We start from the raw sequence: 16,466 nt of genomic DNA on the forward strand, positions 1-16,466 counted from the left end.
TAATGACAAGACAAGGGTTTTGGTGCATGGTTTAAATCAGGAATAAGCTTGTGTATGGGGAAAATGCAAATATAAACACAGTGTAAAATATTTTCCAGATGTGTCAGTAACTTCAATGGCCACCAGTAGTCAGCACACCTATCAGCCTGTAATTGTGTTCAGGATCAGTGCAGGCTCTTCCATGTCAGCTCCTCCTGCAGGGCACGTGGGGGCCTGGGTGTGCTGCTGGCTTGCTTTCTTTTAGGAGGCTGGGATGAGGAAGGCTCTGGGGGTTTTTGTCAAGGAGATGATATTTGAGTGACCGTGTACGTGCTCAAAGGCTCACAGACTGACCGGCCCATGGCAGGACTGACCAGTGCTGGGAGGGCTGCACCTTGCTGCCCTGCTTAGAGGTGTTAAGCTGCTCCTTCACCTTGGAGACAGCCAAGTACAACACTTTTGTGCAGAAACACTCTCTTAGCCCTGGTTTGCACAGCTGCAGCAACTGGGATGGTTGGAGCACCCCTTTCTGCACTTGGAAACCAGCTGAGTCATTCATGGGACAGGGCTGGGAATTCCCCACATTTGCCCATTTGGAATTCCCTCTGCCCCAAGCGTGTCACATCCCGCTCCTCAGTGACATCCCACCCAGCCTGGAACATGGAACTCCCCGTTTCCAAGGACACGTGGCCATTGTCACCGGCACACAGCAGGCCCGCTCAGACCCTTCCGTGGCTGCAGCGAGAGTGGAGGTGTCACAGTGCTAGGGAGTGTTGCTCCAAATTCCTTGGTTCTAGCACAAGGTGATCAAGAGGCCAATCCACGCACTGAGTGGAGGTAATTCTTTACAGTTCTGTGCAGAAAGTGGGGCTCAGTGGTCAATCCACAAAGCCACTACCACAGGAATCAGAATGTTTTAGTATTTAGACCTTTCATCAACTAAAGTAATTAGTGTTCTTTGTCTCCAAGTTACCTAGTTCTTCTCATAATCACTATTCCCTCTACTATTAGATTATGATCCTGTCACTTCTCATGCTAATTAGTCTGCATGTTCTGTCTCTATGTTCTTAGTGAGAGCTTTCTGGAGTGAGTGGCCATGGTTTGCCCTGCCGGAAATTCCCTTTTACGCCGCTGGAGTAGATTCAGCACAGTTGCTGCTTTGGCTTTAGTAGTTGGCTCCTAGTCTTGGGGGTTCTGTCAAATGTCCTTGTGCCCATAAATTCTGCATTCTTTGTGTCCACCATCAGTGGTACAAACTTCTTCCCAAGCCTTGCTAAGCTCCCCTAGGTCGGAGATAACTCTTGCCTGTCAAGCCCTACACCTTCAAAAGGCAATTCAGCCAAGAAGTAATTTGCCTTTCCAACACCTGGCCATCACTTAGAGCTTGTTGGCTACTTTGTGTTTCATGGAAATAATCTCCCTTCTTGTTGATGAGTCTTGGAAGCCATAAAGGCCAAAGAGCAAAGAACACCTTTTCCTAACATCAAGTTTACATTTCCCAGATTTTGTGACAGAAGCAGTGGCTGTGTGGGAGCGGGAGCAGCCAAGGCAGAGCCGGATGGCCGAGCAGAGAGCCTGGGCACGATCCACCATGTTCCACAGGGCTCTAATCCACACTGCGCCCCACAGGGCCCCCAGCACCACTGCCATGCCCGTCAGGGTGACCCAGAGGTCCCAGGACCAACAGGTGAGGGGTGGCTGTCGGGCTCTGGGCGTTGACACCGTGGGGGCTTGGCCGTGGTTTTGGTGTCAGGGGCTGCTGACCCTGCGGGTCCTGCTGTGCAGGGCTGGGGCCCCACTGGTGCTCCAAGGGCCCCTTTGAGGCAGCCACCCCGCTGGAGGCGATTCACAGGGATGACACCCAGGAGGTGCCAGTGGAAGTCACAGGTTCCCTGATGGAAGTGGCTCTCAAGGATGACATGGAGGAGGTACCAGTGGAAGCTGGAAGTACCCCATGCTGTGACATTCAGTAACCTCATGCTCTGGGCATGGCTTTTGGTCCAAATGCATGGATTTCTCATTGTCCCATGTTTTTAATGGGGTCACTGAAAATGTAAGGATAAATGAAGCCCTTGAACAGGAATTTTTTTTGATATTAGGAGTAGCCATTACTTTATTCCTGGCTCTGGTGCATAGTGGAGAACTTCTGCCACATGCATGCCACTTCCAAAGCTTTTCCACTTATTCATACCTTTTTATCAAACCAAGAAATTACTGTTCATGGCTTCTAAATGACATCATTCTTCTCATTAACTACTTTTCTATTGTATTGGCTCGGATATTGGTGTCACCTTTCTCATTTCAATTAGCCCATATTTTTCAGACTGTTGATTAACTTTTTCCCAGACGAGTTGTTTTGAGCTCTGAGGCAGAAATGTTTTTATTAGTGTTTGTCTCCTGGTTACTCCAACATGTTCTTGGAGGGCTATGAAGTGTAGATTCCAGGTGTCCAGCCTTTTATACCTCAGGCTTTGTTCATTGAAGCTTATCAGGGTTAGTTTTGGAAAACGACAACTTCTGGTGATCTAACAATCCAGTTGTGACAGTTGACTGCCAAAAGATTCTTAGCTACCTGCTCTCTAAAGTGGGAAATGACAGTGCTTAAGACTGATAGAGTGCTTATGATTAATATACTGCTTATGATTAATTAAACAATTACTTACAAAGTTAATTAAAATTATTAGGTAGGAAAAAATGCAGGCTAAACAAACAATGAACAACTGCATAAGTAATGCAGGCTTACGTTTTGGTCACTTACACAATTGGTTTCCCTTCTTCTATAAAATGCACAGATGCTCTTAGAGCATAGTCCTTTGTTAAGCTGATGTAAAAGGATGCGAAGTTCAGGTGACTCCCTGTTCCCCTTCATGTCCTCTCCCTGTCCCAAGCTCTGCCAGTAGTGATGAATGAAACAGAAATATTAATGGAATTGTGTTGAGGCAACACTTTGTGCAAGTGACATGGATGAAGGATGAACAGTCTCACAAGCAAAATGTAGAAGGATTTCTAAAAGACTGCTGAATATTGCTTTCACAGATGTTTGCAAGTGATCCTCCTATTTCTTGAAAAGTTCAGGCCAATTTCAGATGAGCAGCTTTTCAGCTTCACTGACAGCCAGTTTTGCCTTCAGAATGAAGCCCTTGCATGGCAGTCAGGTGTTTTTGTTAAAAAATATGATTATGCTAAAAGACATTTTAGTGATTTTTAAGCAGCACATTCAGGACTAAGTGATGAGTTCAAGCCAAGCAAGCCAAATTTTGTCACATCTGACTAACTTAGGAAATTGAACTGTTTCCATTTTAACATCTATGCAAATAATTGCATCTTGAGCTGAGGAAACGAGCAAGGGTTTCCATGCCTTTTACAAATGAAGTTGATATTTTGCAGTTGAAGTTGTTCTTGGAGCTGACTCCAGAATGGGTTTCCTAAGTTCCAAATAAATCCCAGTGTGGGGTCCTGCCCCAACTTTGTGATCTTTCTGTGAACCACTCTTGCCACGTTTGTTAGCTGAGTGCTGGCCGGTTCAATTACACTCAGGCACTTGATTTCAAGGGAAGCTGGTGCCCATCAATTCCAGCAACTGGGAAAGGATGACTTGGTACTTGAATGCTTGGCTGCATTAGAGGCTAAGTGACGGTCGCTCTCTCAGGGCAGTTTTGTAGCCGGCTGCTTTCAGAGGGAGAATTGTGTCAAAGCAGCCCTTTGTAGTTGATAGGAGAGCAAACCTTTCCAAATTCAGCTCTTGTTTAAAATTAGGGACCTGCTTAGTCAGCAAGAATGGAGTGCGGGCTGAACGTTTTACAGAAGATTTCTTTTTCCTTTTAGCCAAATACCGGGGAGGCGTCACACACTGGAAGTGCGCAGGTTGTCAAATTGTCTAACCCACTTGGAGGTATGGTTGCTTTTCATATTTTGCTCCATGTCTGTAAGACTTGAAACATGGTAACTCATTTTTGCAGCATATTCTTGAGACAAGGGGGTGTGTTCAGAAATCTCAACTGCGGGTGCTTTGCTCTTAGGTCAGCTTTGCAATCTCTTGTCACAATGGCATTCAGCCATTGGCCTGTTTTCCCCTGAGGAAGCCTGCTTGTTCTTCCTTGTTCCCATGCTGATTGACGGCTTGGAATTTTGAGCATTGAAGTCAAGGGTTGCACCACTGCAAGCACATTGGGCTAAACCATTCACCTTAAGTGGAAATTGAAAGAAAATGACTTTGAGGAAGTTGCATAGAGAATTTCATCAGGTCAATATGCAAAACTTTGCTTGATTTCATTTTTTGTCTTGGTCATTATTAGGTGACTGTTGCCACAATACCCTCTTGGGTTCTTTTCAAGGCAAGTAAAAGGAAAGTCATGATGTCATCTTCCCCATGGATTTTGTCATTTCCCACAAAGAAAACACTCCAATGTGCTTAGGTGGTGTCGTTTGTTTTTTATCTGTTGTGAGTGTTGTTTCCCCAAGGAGCCTGGCTCCAGGCACACACAAGGTGGACATTGCCATTGCAGGCACTCCATGGTGCTGCCTGCAGCAGTGAGCTGAGCCAGGTACAGCCAGCTGCCCTGAGAAAAAGGAGCTCTCACCTGGCTGTGGCTGCAGTCCCCTGCCTGCAGGGACATGCCTGCCACTGGAAGGGCAGCTCTTGCCCTGCTTTAGCTCAGTCTAGAGCATTTTATGGCAGCATCATCCTGGCTTTTTGGAGAGACAAAATTCACCTTGCCAATTTCTCATTGGGGATGTTCCGTTTCACATGTGAATGATGATTTGTGTGATTCTTGGTGGTGATTTACATAGATCCTAAGGGCATATTTAACATTTAGTGACTGGGGTCTGAGGACTGGCAGTGGTGGGACAATCATGGAACTTGGGGCCACTTTTGCTTTGGGCTGGCACTGGGAAACACAGGTGAGACAGATCTGGTTGCTGGTAGGCTACAGGGTGCCTCTGCAGCATGCTCCATGCAGTATCAGTTAGGGAGCGGGATTTGTCACAGAATCAGAGAATGCGCTGTGTTGGAAGGGATCCACGTGGATATTTAAGTCCAGCTCTGTCCCCAAGAATTGCATCATCCTTTGAAATCAAGTTTCTTGACTTCTCCCAACCTCCCATTTCACACTTCTTTATCTCTTTTCCTTTCCTTTGGGAAAACAAGCAGATGTCAAAAGAGCTGAACCGAGCGCTTCATGTCCTGAACCAGAGGGAAAAAAAGCAAAGCCCATGAAGCCTGCAGACAGTGAACAAAATCCTTGCACTGCTGTTTATCACCGACCCTACAAGGACAGGGTGATTCACTTACTTGCTCTGAGGGCTTACAAGAAGCCAGAGTTACTTGCTCGCTTGCAGAGAGATGGAATCAAGGAAAAGGATAAGGGTACCCTTGGAAAGATCCTCCATCAGGTGAGATTGTGGAGTTTGTGACAGCAATTTTTCCACAGTACTACTCTCTTCTTCCTCATTTTCACTTGTTCCTATCAGCCCTCTTTCAATTAGAAATTAGAAACTAAGCAGTGGCTTATAGAATGCTCCATACACCTAAGTTCAGTTTGTCCATCAACATAGTCCAGATGCCTCAAGCTGCAAGTCCATGTGAGGAAAAGGAAAGAAAACTTCAAAATATTTGAGGTCTTGGTGTTTTGCTAGAATAGCTGGCAATGAGTAACGCTTTGTAGGGTTGTTGCTGCTCATGCCTCTTTTAATCCTCTCTCTTTTCCTAGCACTGTTGAACTGTTTCATGCAGTAACTTCACAGGGGTTCCTTGATTTTATGAAGTGGTTTGTAGTGGTACCTAAAATTTCCTAGGATAAGTTTGAGAGGAGAGACGTTTGGAAAGTGCACAGGGCAGCATTTCCTTTTAACAGACTTGGTGACCTCTCAATGGTACTTGGCTTCTGCTGGGATCTGTGAGGATTGCCTGCCAGGAAAAGGTGTTCCAGGCAAAAGCTCCATGATAAAGGTGGTAGCCTAAACTTGAGCACAGGGTTTCTTTCCTGTCGTGTAGATTGAGTCTTCATCTTGCTTGGAACAATGTTATTCAATGCCTTCTCCAGTGCTGCTCTATCTTCTACTGCTATTTCTTTAGGATAAACAGTTAGAAGATGCACACCCATGGAAAGATGCAGTGGTTTTGTCCTTCTGTTTTAAATATTTCCTGTTCCCTTAGGCTAAATGTCAAGTAGGAATATTTCTTTTTTAGGTAGGAAAAATTGTTTGGAATATAGTCAAGGCAGGAAAATTCAGCATGGACAGAGTTTCAGTTGATCCCACAGGGACTTTTTAAGAACTTGATAGAAGGATTTCATTCCTTGACATTCTGAAGTTTGTTGCTGTGGTTGCTCAGGGCAGTGGCAGAGTTTTTGCCTGCTGAAGACACAAATTGACAATTTCATGAGAGCCATATTCTACCATCCCAAGTGAGGAAGCCCATTTAGATTTCAAATAGATAAGAAAAATTTCACAGCTCAGCTCCTTAGAAGGTAGAGGGTGAAAACATTTTCTCCTGTTCCACTGCAATGTTTAAGATTGCTTTGGAGGTAATGTCCTGTAGGAGGTGTGAACTGCCTCAAGGTACTGGTTTGCATTCTGAAAGGGCTGTGTGAGCACTGCACACTCAAATGCCTTGCTCAGGCTTTTCCAGATAGCAGAGCAAGTGGGAGTTTCTTTTGTATAAATGTAAAATGGGCAGCCTGAGCTGGCTGAGATGTGGTACACACACTCTTGCTTCCCTTCAAACACAACCTTAGTTCTGATTTTAAGACAGGAATTCCTAATTCAAAGTAGCTTTGTTACTTTTACATTTCTTTAAGCTGTTGACAGACAGACATCATCACTGACCCAAATCAGCAATATTTAGCATGTTTTCAAGGAGAAAAAAAGGGTAAATTGTTACAGATGGTGGTGATGTGTTGATCATGTATTCAGTGTGTTGTAGGGGTCAAGCTTTCCTGTGGGCTTTTCTATGGAACTCTGAGCAGGTGTGAAGTGGTGAAGCCTAAACCAGCCCTTTTGATATTAGTGATCTTGAGGTTTTACTACTGCATTTTACCTTTTTGAGTAGACTTGGTAGTTGTCTTGAGGAAGATATGAAGCTCGCTGCTTTTCAAAGGAATACAGCAAGGCATGTGCATGGTCTTCTCATGGCAGCACTTTGCTGGAATGAACCCTGGCTCTGCCACATGAAGAGGGACTCTGGGCTTGACCACAGTTCTGTCTTGTAGCACTTCATGTTGGTTTCCAAGGAACACTTGCTAGATAGAAATAGAATTATGTGGTTGTTTCTATTTGGTGACACTTTAATATAGCTGAAAACTCATGCAATAAGGGAATCATTCATCTCTCTACCAAAAGATGTTGTTTAGTTCAAAGTGGGTGTTCACAAATCATTGTTGAGGACCAATTCTATTGCTTTAGTTTACATACAGCACCCATCATGAATGGTTGTTCTCTTAAATGTCTGCCTGTAGGTAGCCAACCTGAATCTAAAGGATAATTCCTACAGTCTGAAGGAATATCTGTTGGAAAGCATTCAGGACAATTGGCCTGGTTATACTGATGTAGACAGAGAGAATTTGAAGTTGATACTTTCCAGGTAAGTTCAGTCTTTAGGGGAAGGAGAAGAGTCTTTTCAGAAGAAGGCCCTAGGAAATGAAGCCTAGATTCTCAGAGTACGCTGAGGTAGCAGGGACCCATTGGGATCCAACTGATGGCCAACTCCTGGCCCTGCACAGGACACTGCAAGAATCACACCATATGCCCAGGAGTGTTGTTGAAACACTTCTTGAAGCCTTGCTGCACTGACCAGTGCCCTGGGGAGCCTATTCCAGGGCTCAAGCACCCTTTGGGGCAAGAATGTTTTGCTGACATCCAGCCTAAAGCTGCCTCAACTCATCTTCATGCTGTTTTCTTGAGTAATGACACTGAAGGTCAGATTTACCGGCAAGGAAAGACTTATGGCTGTTGACCATTTAGAGCTTGTAGCCTGAACTCTTGCACCATCCTTCCAGAAAAACAGCTCCATCTCAGAACACAAGCAGCACCAGCCAAGAGCCATCTCTGGAACATTCTAAGAGAGATGCTTCAGCAAGGCCTGCTCAGGTAGTTTGTGCATTTTTAACATTCTGGAGTGTGTATGAAGTTGCAGCACACTTGCTAAATAGCTTTCACACACTTGCTGCTGGTGTAAAAGCTGTGCTGGGAATGTGCAGGACCAGGCCAAAGCACGTTAGTCAGTAATTCTGACTGCTGGCACAGGAAGGTTGTGATCAGAAGAGAGGCTCCTGCAGGGCTCGAGCAGCAGCGTCCTGAGCCAACTTGTTGCTCTGCCTGGAGCCTTGAGCTCAGTCTCCACCCTCAACTCATTCCCTGCAGAAGGGCTCAAAGGATTAGCTGTGCATGTATGACAGAGGCACGTGAGAAATCTACTGTACATGAGAGGCTGCAGCATGGTGGAGCAGATGGGGCCCTCACACTCTCTTTCCCCCCTCTCTCTCTTTCACTCTCTTTGTTGACTCCAACTCCAGACTATGCACATGTCAGGACCAATGCAGGATCTCCAGACCCTTGATATTCTCTCTTGTGTCTCTCTTTTCTCTGCCTTTATTTTTCTCCTGTCTCACTCTGACTGGGCACAGCATGGCTGTCCTGTTCTACTCCATCCTCGGCCCTGAAGTTTGCAGTGGGAGTGGGGAGCTTGTGGCTGTGTGCTGTGGCTTTGGAGACAGCACCTTTGAGAAGGTCCTTGGGAGGTGCTGAGAGATGATTGAAGGGCACTGAGGAAAAGTGAGGGCCCCTTAGTCACCACTTGTGAAACTCTCTTATAAAAATTTCAAGATCCCCATCTATGAGCTTTTGAGTGTGAAGTGTGGGGTGGCTACTGGAGTGAAGGTCACTCTTGTTGAAAGCACAGGAATTCCTTACATGTGACTGAGGTTTTTGTTCAGCCTGATGAGAATTCACTACCATCCCACCTTGTACTGACAGATTGTGGCAGTGAAGATTAATCCCGTCTTTACCACATAAAACCTGAAGCCAGTCAGGTGCCTCTTTAGTAAATCATGTGGGTGTGTGACAGCAAAAGCTGAGTCTCTTCCTGGTGTGTACTAGTGGAAATTGAGACCTAGGCAAAACAGACCAGACCTCCCCCTCTGTGGGGAAACCTTTGATAGAGCTGCTGAAGGGAGTATCTTTCTCCCACAACTTGGAAGAAGGACATGCTAAGTCTTAAGATGAGAAAGTAGGAGTGAGATAGAGAATGTATTTACCTGCAGTATTTCTTGGTTTCAATGTTGTTTTCATTTAAGATGTATTTTCAAGCACTGCCAGTTCAGAAATGCTACTTTTTCAGAATGGGAGGGAAACCTGATCTAGATAGATAAATATATCGACATAGATGAATGAGTTCTTTTGTTATTGTTGCAGAAACGGCCTCTGGCTTCTGACTTTAGCGGTCCTGTGATGAGCAAGAAGCGGAGAATTGCTCGCCAGCTCAGTTACAACCAGCCAGCAGCTGATGGCCACTTCTCTTCCTTGCTGCTGCCTTCCACATCCACTTCCACTTTGAACATGTCTCCAAGTGTTGGCTCCGTTTCCCCCTGCACCTGTGAGGTGCAAGAACAAGACAGATTTCAGAGTTCTAGCATCCCAGAGCGTTCTGGGGTGCAGGAGGAGATCCCCAATTCTAATGGAAAGAAAAACCAACTGGGGAGGCTGAAGCAGCTGTGTCCCTGGGAATTCGATGAAGGTATTAATGCGCTGCCTTTCCTAAGCCCTGGGTGGATAACCGTGGTGTAAAGATTTGGTTATTAAGAGAAGCTTCTGCCCAAATTAAGGTGCAAGTGCAGCCCTTTTCCAGTGTCAATAGTAAAAATGTTATTTAACAGTTAATACAAACCGGGGAGATAAAAAGAAATTAGGGAAGAGAGGCAGGGTGGGAGAAGAGAGAGACATTAAGTAGGAAGATATCAGTACCACCTGGATTCTGTGTTGTCCAATTGGTCCTTCTTCCCTCTGGTCTTCTTGGTGGTGGGGGTTCCCAAGTTGCTCTGGAAGTACCACCTTTATAGTGGATCCACAGGGTGCTCACAGATGTTCCCACACCTTGGGCTAGAAGTGATGGAAGTGTTTATTCCCTTACCCACAGTGGAATGTTTGTCTGGTGTCCTAATTGCAAACCTTCAGCACTGTTAGGCCAAGGCTAGTGCTTTCCTTCATTCCATCTGTGCTTCTCTCAAATTCCCCTTGTGCTGCCTTATCTCTTATGGGAGCATCCTTCTTGGACAATGTTCTCAAGTAGATAATTGTGTTCTTGCACCTGCTGAAAAGGCAGCTTTGAAGGCTGCATACATGAAGGCACTGCTCTACATTTCTGCTCTACCATTATTCCTTGCTTGATGGTCATGAAAAACTCAGACTCTTTTTTCTGCCATTGCATTCCATTGTAACTCTTGGTTTAAAAGACAGCAGCAGCAAAGGCCAGAATCTGTGCTGCTGCAACCTTATCTAAAACTACCTTAATTTTTAGAAATTCTCCCTCTGTAGTGCAAAACCAATCAAGAAGAAAGAAATGTCCAATAGATTGCTGTTGGGAGAACGTGGTTAAAAGGAAGAGCCAGGCACTAGAAAGTCACAGGGATTGGATTTTTTCTTTTCATTTGATTTCTAGTAAACACACAGTTGACTCAGACAGTTGATTGAGCCACCACTTTTTCCATCAGCAGCTTTTCAAGTCTGCATGCTGGAGATAGAAACCTGTCAGACATTTACTGCAGACTAGTTTACTGAAACATGTAAACATCTCAATGATTTCATCATTGTTTGTTGAACTCAGCCTTTCCATGGCAACTCCATGGAAGCTACAAAACCTGGCCTGTGGTTTGCTGGAGTTGTAGTTTGAAGTGGCCTGGGAGCTCCTCTCCATCCTAGCTGCAGAATTTCTTTCTTCAAAAGCTCTAGAAATGGTACAGACTGAAAACAGCATTGAAAAACTAACCAGAAAATCCACAAGGGGCACTTGATTTGTCATCAGAGGGACACACCCAGTAGGGCAGAGTTCAGTTGCTTTGTTAAATCTATGTCTTGTCCCTTTTGGAGGTTGAGCTTGCAAATGACAAGGGTTTTTTAGCCTGGAGGCATGTCTGCTCTTGCAAGTGGTGCTGTGCTTGTAGAGACAGGTGCCTTGAGACGGTCTTAGCACATTTCTTTTCAGCACATACACATGGTAGCTGCAAACCTTGAGATGTCTTTTGGAAAGATTCCTGCTTGAGTCTCTAAAGATGTGAGCATTGTTCTTCAGAAGCGAGTTAGAAAATTCTGCCCAGCTGCTGTTGGAAAAATCTGTACTGTGTTTCAAGTTGGGGCTTAGGTTGAAGCTTTTGTGTGGACTGAGCCATGAGAGCAAATGCACTTTTGGAAAGCACCCCAAAGCTTACCAGTTATATTGAACATACTGTGATTATTGATATTTCTCTCCAGTTTTATTACCCCTTTGACACTTCTGTTTATACTTCTGCTACACCATGTAGCAATGCAGAACCTGTAGAACAAAGTGGCCATCCTTTTTCTAAACCCTGGGACTTGGCTACTGTGTAGAAGGTCATATGTGCCATCCTATGATAAAATGCTGTGAGAAGGAAGCTCTAAAAGGACTAGTTCAAGCCAATACAGTAGGTGTTTTTGGATATTTAAGATTATATAATAAAGATCCTACTTTTCTGCAGGCAAAACAAAAGATACTTCCATTGCCTCTACATGCTCTGCAACAGCCAACCAACCAGACGACTTGAGGTGAGTAAAATTGCCATTAACTCTTGCCACTCTCAGTGGGGTGCAGTGTCAAGCTGTTTCCTGTGTGGAAAGGATAAGTTGGGGAAGGTTTGGCTGGGCCTCCAAGGCTCCGAGCTGAGATGAGCACCGAGGTGGGTTAGGCCTGGAAAGGCCCTTCCTTGCTGCAGTGCAGGTGCCCAGGGCCAGCTGCAGCAGTGGTGCTGCATCCTGTCATGGTATTTGCAGTGCAGGAGGGGAGGGGGAAGTGTGTGTGTGTGTGTGTGTGTGTGTGGTATAAAGCAGTGGGAATTGCTCTCAGCTTCTGTCAGAGCTGTGATGTTGGCAAGGGCAGTCAGGCCTCCTGCAGCCCTTGGGCTCTGGGGCAGCTGCGGCCTTTGGAGCAGGTGCGGCAGGGCCCTGGCTCATATTGGATACAGCCAGGGATGTTCCGTGGGGAGGCTGAGGGCAAGGTGGTCCCTGCAGGGGAGCAGCTGAGGGAGGCCTGTGGTAGGGCTCTTGCTAGGGGATGTCCCTGGGCAAAAGCCAGTAGTCCAGGCTATTGCTTCTCCGCTACCTCCCAAAATGTTGAAAGGCCTCTGCAGTTCTCTTTTCAAAACCATGCAGCACACCAGTCAGGTGCAGCTGGCCTGGGGTGCATCAATCGTATATGTTGTCTGTCTTGGTATGAATTTCAAGTTGTTAAAGATTTCCTGCTTGTAAATATTAATCTCAGATGCTTTGAAGGATTGATTCCCATGAGGAAAGAGTTCTTGTCATCCAAAAAGAAGCCGGTCTTCAGGGCCAGAGCAGCAGAAGTACTGGTGTGGCAGTGTTGAAGTGATATCTATTATTCTCATTGCCACTTCATCTTGGATTTGTGTCATGAGTTTGATAGAACTGCACTTGTGTTGATTTGAGGGGGAAGGGAATGAAGAAGGCTTTACTCCCATCAGTGGCTCCAAGCTTTAATGAGCTTTGTCCTCCTTAAGAGGTGATATGGTTTGGGGTTTAGTTGTGGTTTCAGACCAGTCTGCAGTTTGTTCTTGTGCCTGTAATACAAGTGCCTCTTTTCAATGGTCAGTGATGTAACTGCTGCTCACTAGAAAAATGAAATTTTATCCTTATCTCTGCTTTGCTGTTAGACAGACAAAAATGGAGCTCAAAAGTCCAGCTCTGCACCCAGTTCATCAGAAATGCAGTCCCTGCCAAAATAGTATTGCAGATGGATTTTCAAAAAGAAATGTAAATGAAAAAGTTTTCCTACCCAGAAAGAAGATAAAATTAGGCAATATTTCTCCTCTCCCTGAAGATGCTGTGTTTGTTAGTCCTTTGACATTGGAAATCAGTGCCGATATTTCCTAAATGTGATCCACTTGCTAATGAAGAAAACCTCTACAATATAAAACAGTAGTTACTAGGTGTCATAGAAATGTGGCAGATTTTTAGAGCTACCTGACTTCATTCCCTTGAAGCACATCAGCTTATATGTAGAATCATTGAGTCCCAGAGTGACTGACTGAGAGTTTGGGGGTCTGTGTTTGACATTCACCACGTGCTTGGTGTAACAGTACAAGTGTGCTTTCTGAAATAGAAACATATCAGAATGTTCTCTTAGAGTACACTCCTAGAAAAATGGTCTAATTTTTCCATCAGAAAATACGTAGCCATAGTCTCCTTGGACCAACGCCAGCGCTACAAGGATGACTTCAATGCAGAGTATGAGGAATACCAAAATTTATATACTCGGATTGACAAGATCAGAGAGCACTTCACACAGCTTCAGGAACAATGGAAGTCTGTGACCGTAGGCTCTGAAGCCCATCAGGTAGAGAAGGATAAAGCCATAAAGACTGTGCTTCATCAGAGCAGTCCTTTGGATTCCCTGGAGCTGCTCAGTGAGATGCAGGGAAACTGAGGAATTGGCATATATGCTCAGACACTGCTTGGGCTGGGTCAGATTTTTCACAAGACCCTGCCCATAAAACCCTGTTTGAGCTGTCTGAGAACAATCCGTAGGGTGAGAGGTGTCCCAAGCAGAGTCTTAGAGCATGTGCTCCTTCTGGTGCCTGTTGAGAGGCTTAATTGCAGATCTTGGGTGATACTGGGAGTTGGGGATTTGTTGTTGCAAACCTCCCAGAAGAGTGGTGGCTCACAGAGAAGAAAATCTCGGAAGTCAAATGGAGTGCATTTGTAGTGCTTTAGTAAAGTTTGCATTTTATGGTGGTAGTGAAACATTCTTTGTGTGTTTTTTCTTGAAGATGCTACTTCATCGAATCCTAGCAGATTATCAGCAGATACAACAGGTATGTTTGACACCAGATCTGCAGAGCGTGGTTACTGCTGAGTCTGGCTCAAGGCCTTTTTAAAGCAAAGCACATCTTGTAAACTCTGCAGAAGTCTTTGCCTGCCCTATTTTTTTTATTTTTTTATTTCTCCTTCATAGGGTAGCCCCAGCTACTTTGAAATGAAGAACAGGTGCCTGTACCTCCACAACAAGCTGTCACATATTCAGAGCCTCATATCTGAATTTGACAAGCATTAAGTGGAGTCCTGGCACCAGGGAACTGCTTCAGCCAGAAATATCTATGAACTCTGGATTTTTTATTACAACTAGAAGATTAGGTTTTTAGGATTATTTTCATTAGTATTGAACAGTAGGTTATGTTAGCATTGAGCAAAAGATGACTTTCTAAAAATGTAGAATTAGTTCAAAGAAGTTGAGTAAGTTAATGGATTTCAAAGATGATATTATTGAACTTTAAGAATAAAGAAATTTCCCTTGTGATAACTCCTTCTCTCATTGTTGCTTGTATCATATTGGAGTGGCTTTTTTCTTCTGGCCAATTATTTTCTTCAAGACGTATGTTTGTCTAGTGAAATAAATTTATCAGGAAAAGGTTGAAGCCCAGTACCTCTACTATGAAGTTGCCCACATTTTAAGAAAATATTAGAGGAAATGGAAATTCTTTATGATACATATAGGGGTGTTTTCCAACCGTTCTCCTTAATGCACACTCTTTGCCTTAAGTGGTCCAAAGAGCAGGAGTCTGGACAACCCCCTCCCCCAGTCAGCTTGTTTGGGACGGTTACAGAGGAATGTGTTACGGGCTGCTCTAAGCTGTCAGCTGAAGCAGCTGCCAGGACTGCCTGGAGATCATGGCCTCATCTTGTCAGTGAGCCAAGGAATATCCAGATCTTTTGCAAGTGTTCTATAAAACACATGGAGAAGTGTTGGAGGCAAGGCTCATAAACAGATTTTAAAGAGAAAGTGGCTTGAAATGTCTTTATGGAGACTCTGTCTGTTTTATAGTTTTTTCCAAAATAATCTGTCACAACCAGTCTTTCTAGAGAGACACAGATATTGATTCCTACACAGACCTAAAGGGATTTTGAAGTCTAGTCTTTTACCTAAGTCTCATGCCATTAATTTCTTCAGCTGACAGGGTAGAGGTGTGTCCAGCAATGCCATAACCTTCTTCTGGGGAAGGATATGAAATTGACTGAGGAAGGACAATATCTGGCAACAATTCAAAGGGGCCCTTTCTTTCTTGGAGACTATTTTACCAATTCCTCAATTGTCTGCATGCCTACAATGTTTAGCCCCCTGTATTGAGACATCTTGGGGTGTTTTGTGATTGAACACCTGATCCATTGTTGCCCTTCTGTTCTTTTTCAAGTGAAATTCAAGAACATGTCACCTCCTATAAATCCTGACGTCTCACTATATTGGGGACAGTGAGGTAGTAACGACATGGTGTCTCTTGTGATTTGAACAGGAGAGCAAGGTTTATTACTGCAGATCTTGTTTTATAGACAAGTATGCAAAGGTCCAGAAAAGTAAAATTCTTATTGGTCAGTAAACTAAGACATTACCATCATTGGTCAGTGGTCTACACCACCCCTTGACCTTCTCTTGCAATAAAACAAGACACTGAAAACACCTGCAAGGCTGTCTTCTATTTCTAATGATTATTTGGATTCCTCCTTATGATTTCCCAGGCTACTTTCTCGTTCAAGCCTGAGAAAGTTATGTGACTTGCTTTTCCACAGACACTGGGTTCCCTGCTTGCCGCTTGCATTTAGCATCCACAGCCTGAGACTTGGGTCTTGCTTTGTCTGGGCCAGGAGCTGCTCCTACAGCTCGTCAGTGCAGCAGCACAAGGAACGGTGACTTGGGGAGCACGGGGTGAATTCTGCTGGGGTGCCTTCCCTTGGGCACTTGGGGACTGCTGCTGGTGGACGGAGCATGCAAGAGTGCTGCTGTTGAGAGTGTGGGCTGAGACAGAGGTTTTACAGGCACATCCTTATTCTGGGTCACATTTCACTCTTGCTGTCAACTGCCTTTAGGATGTGTAATGTCCACATACTCCTTAGACCTGTGTGTTTCTGGCTGTCATTTCTGTCCACATCCCTAAAAAAACCAAAGGAGAAATAAAAAAACACTCTATGCCAAACAGAAAGAAAATAAAAACTCAACAGCTTTATATGGAAAAAGAGCTTTTGAATAATACAATTAGAAAGACACCAATTCAGTAAATTACAGTTGCTTTATATACCTGTTAAAAATGATTGTATGAGCTTGGGAGGTTTGGTGTAGCTTGGATTTAAGTCTGCAAGTTCATAGCTGGGGAACAAAGCAGGAATATCCCTGAAGAGCAGAAGGCTGCTGGAAACTGCTGGGAGTGGGGCAGGGCACAGTGTCCTTGGCAGAGGAATGTGATGGGGGGTTGGCA

At 44.6% G+C, this 16,466-nt stretch overlaps 1 protein-coding gene across 2 annotated transcripts; it reads left to right on the forward strand.

Annotated features, from left to right (window-relative positions):
• The first annotated feature begins 657 nt into the window (after positions 1-657).
• On the forward strand, positions 658-14,521 carry LOC111945811 (RNA polymerase II elongation factor ELL2-like). 2 transcript variants are annotated; one of them, XM_086867724.1, is made up of 11 exons: positions 658-816; positions 1,482-1,666; positions 3,805-3,871; positions 5,132-5,373; positions 7,437-7,561; positions 7,977-8,067; positions 9,391-9,712; positions 11,688-11,754; positions 13,387-13,558; positions 13,992-14,036; positions 14,177-14,521. In XM_086867724.1, the coding sequence occupies exons 2-11, from the start codon at positions 1,538-1,540 to the stop codon at positions 14,273-14,275; spliced, it is 1,359 nt and encodes a 452-aa protein (XP_086723850.1). In that variant the 5' UTR covers positions 658-816; positions 1,482-1,537; the 3' UTR covers positions 14,276-14,521. The 2 variants fall into 2 exon arrangements, with proteins under 2 accessions (XP_086723850.1, XP_086723849.1); XM_086867723.1 differs by having other exon boundaries at positions 701-816; positions 5,129-5,373.
• The last annotated feature ends 1,945 nt before the right edge of the window (positions 14,522-16,466 follow it).

This window comes from Cyanistes caeruleus, chromosome Z (assembly GCF_971803275.1).
Source record: "Cyanistes caeruleus chromosome Z, bCyaCae1.hap1.1, whole genome shotgun sequence".
Lineage (NCBI taxonomy): Eukaryota > Metazoa > Chordata > Aves > Passeriformes > Paridae > Cyanistes > Cyanistes caeruleus.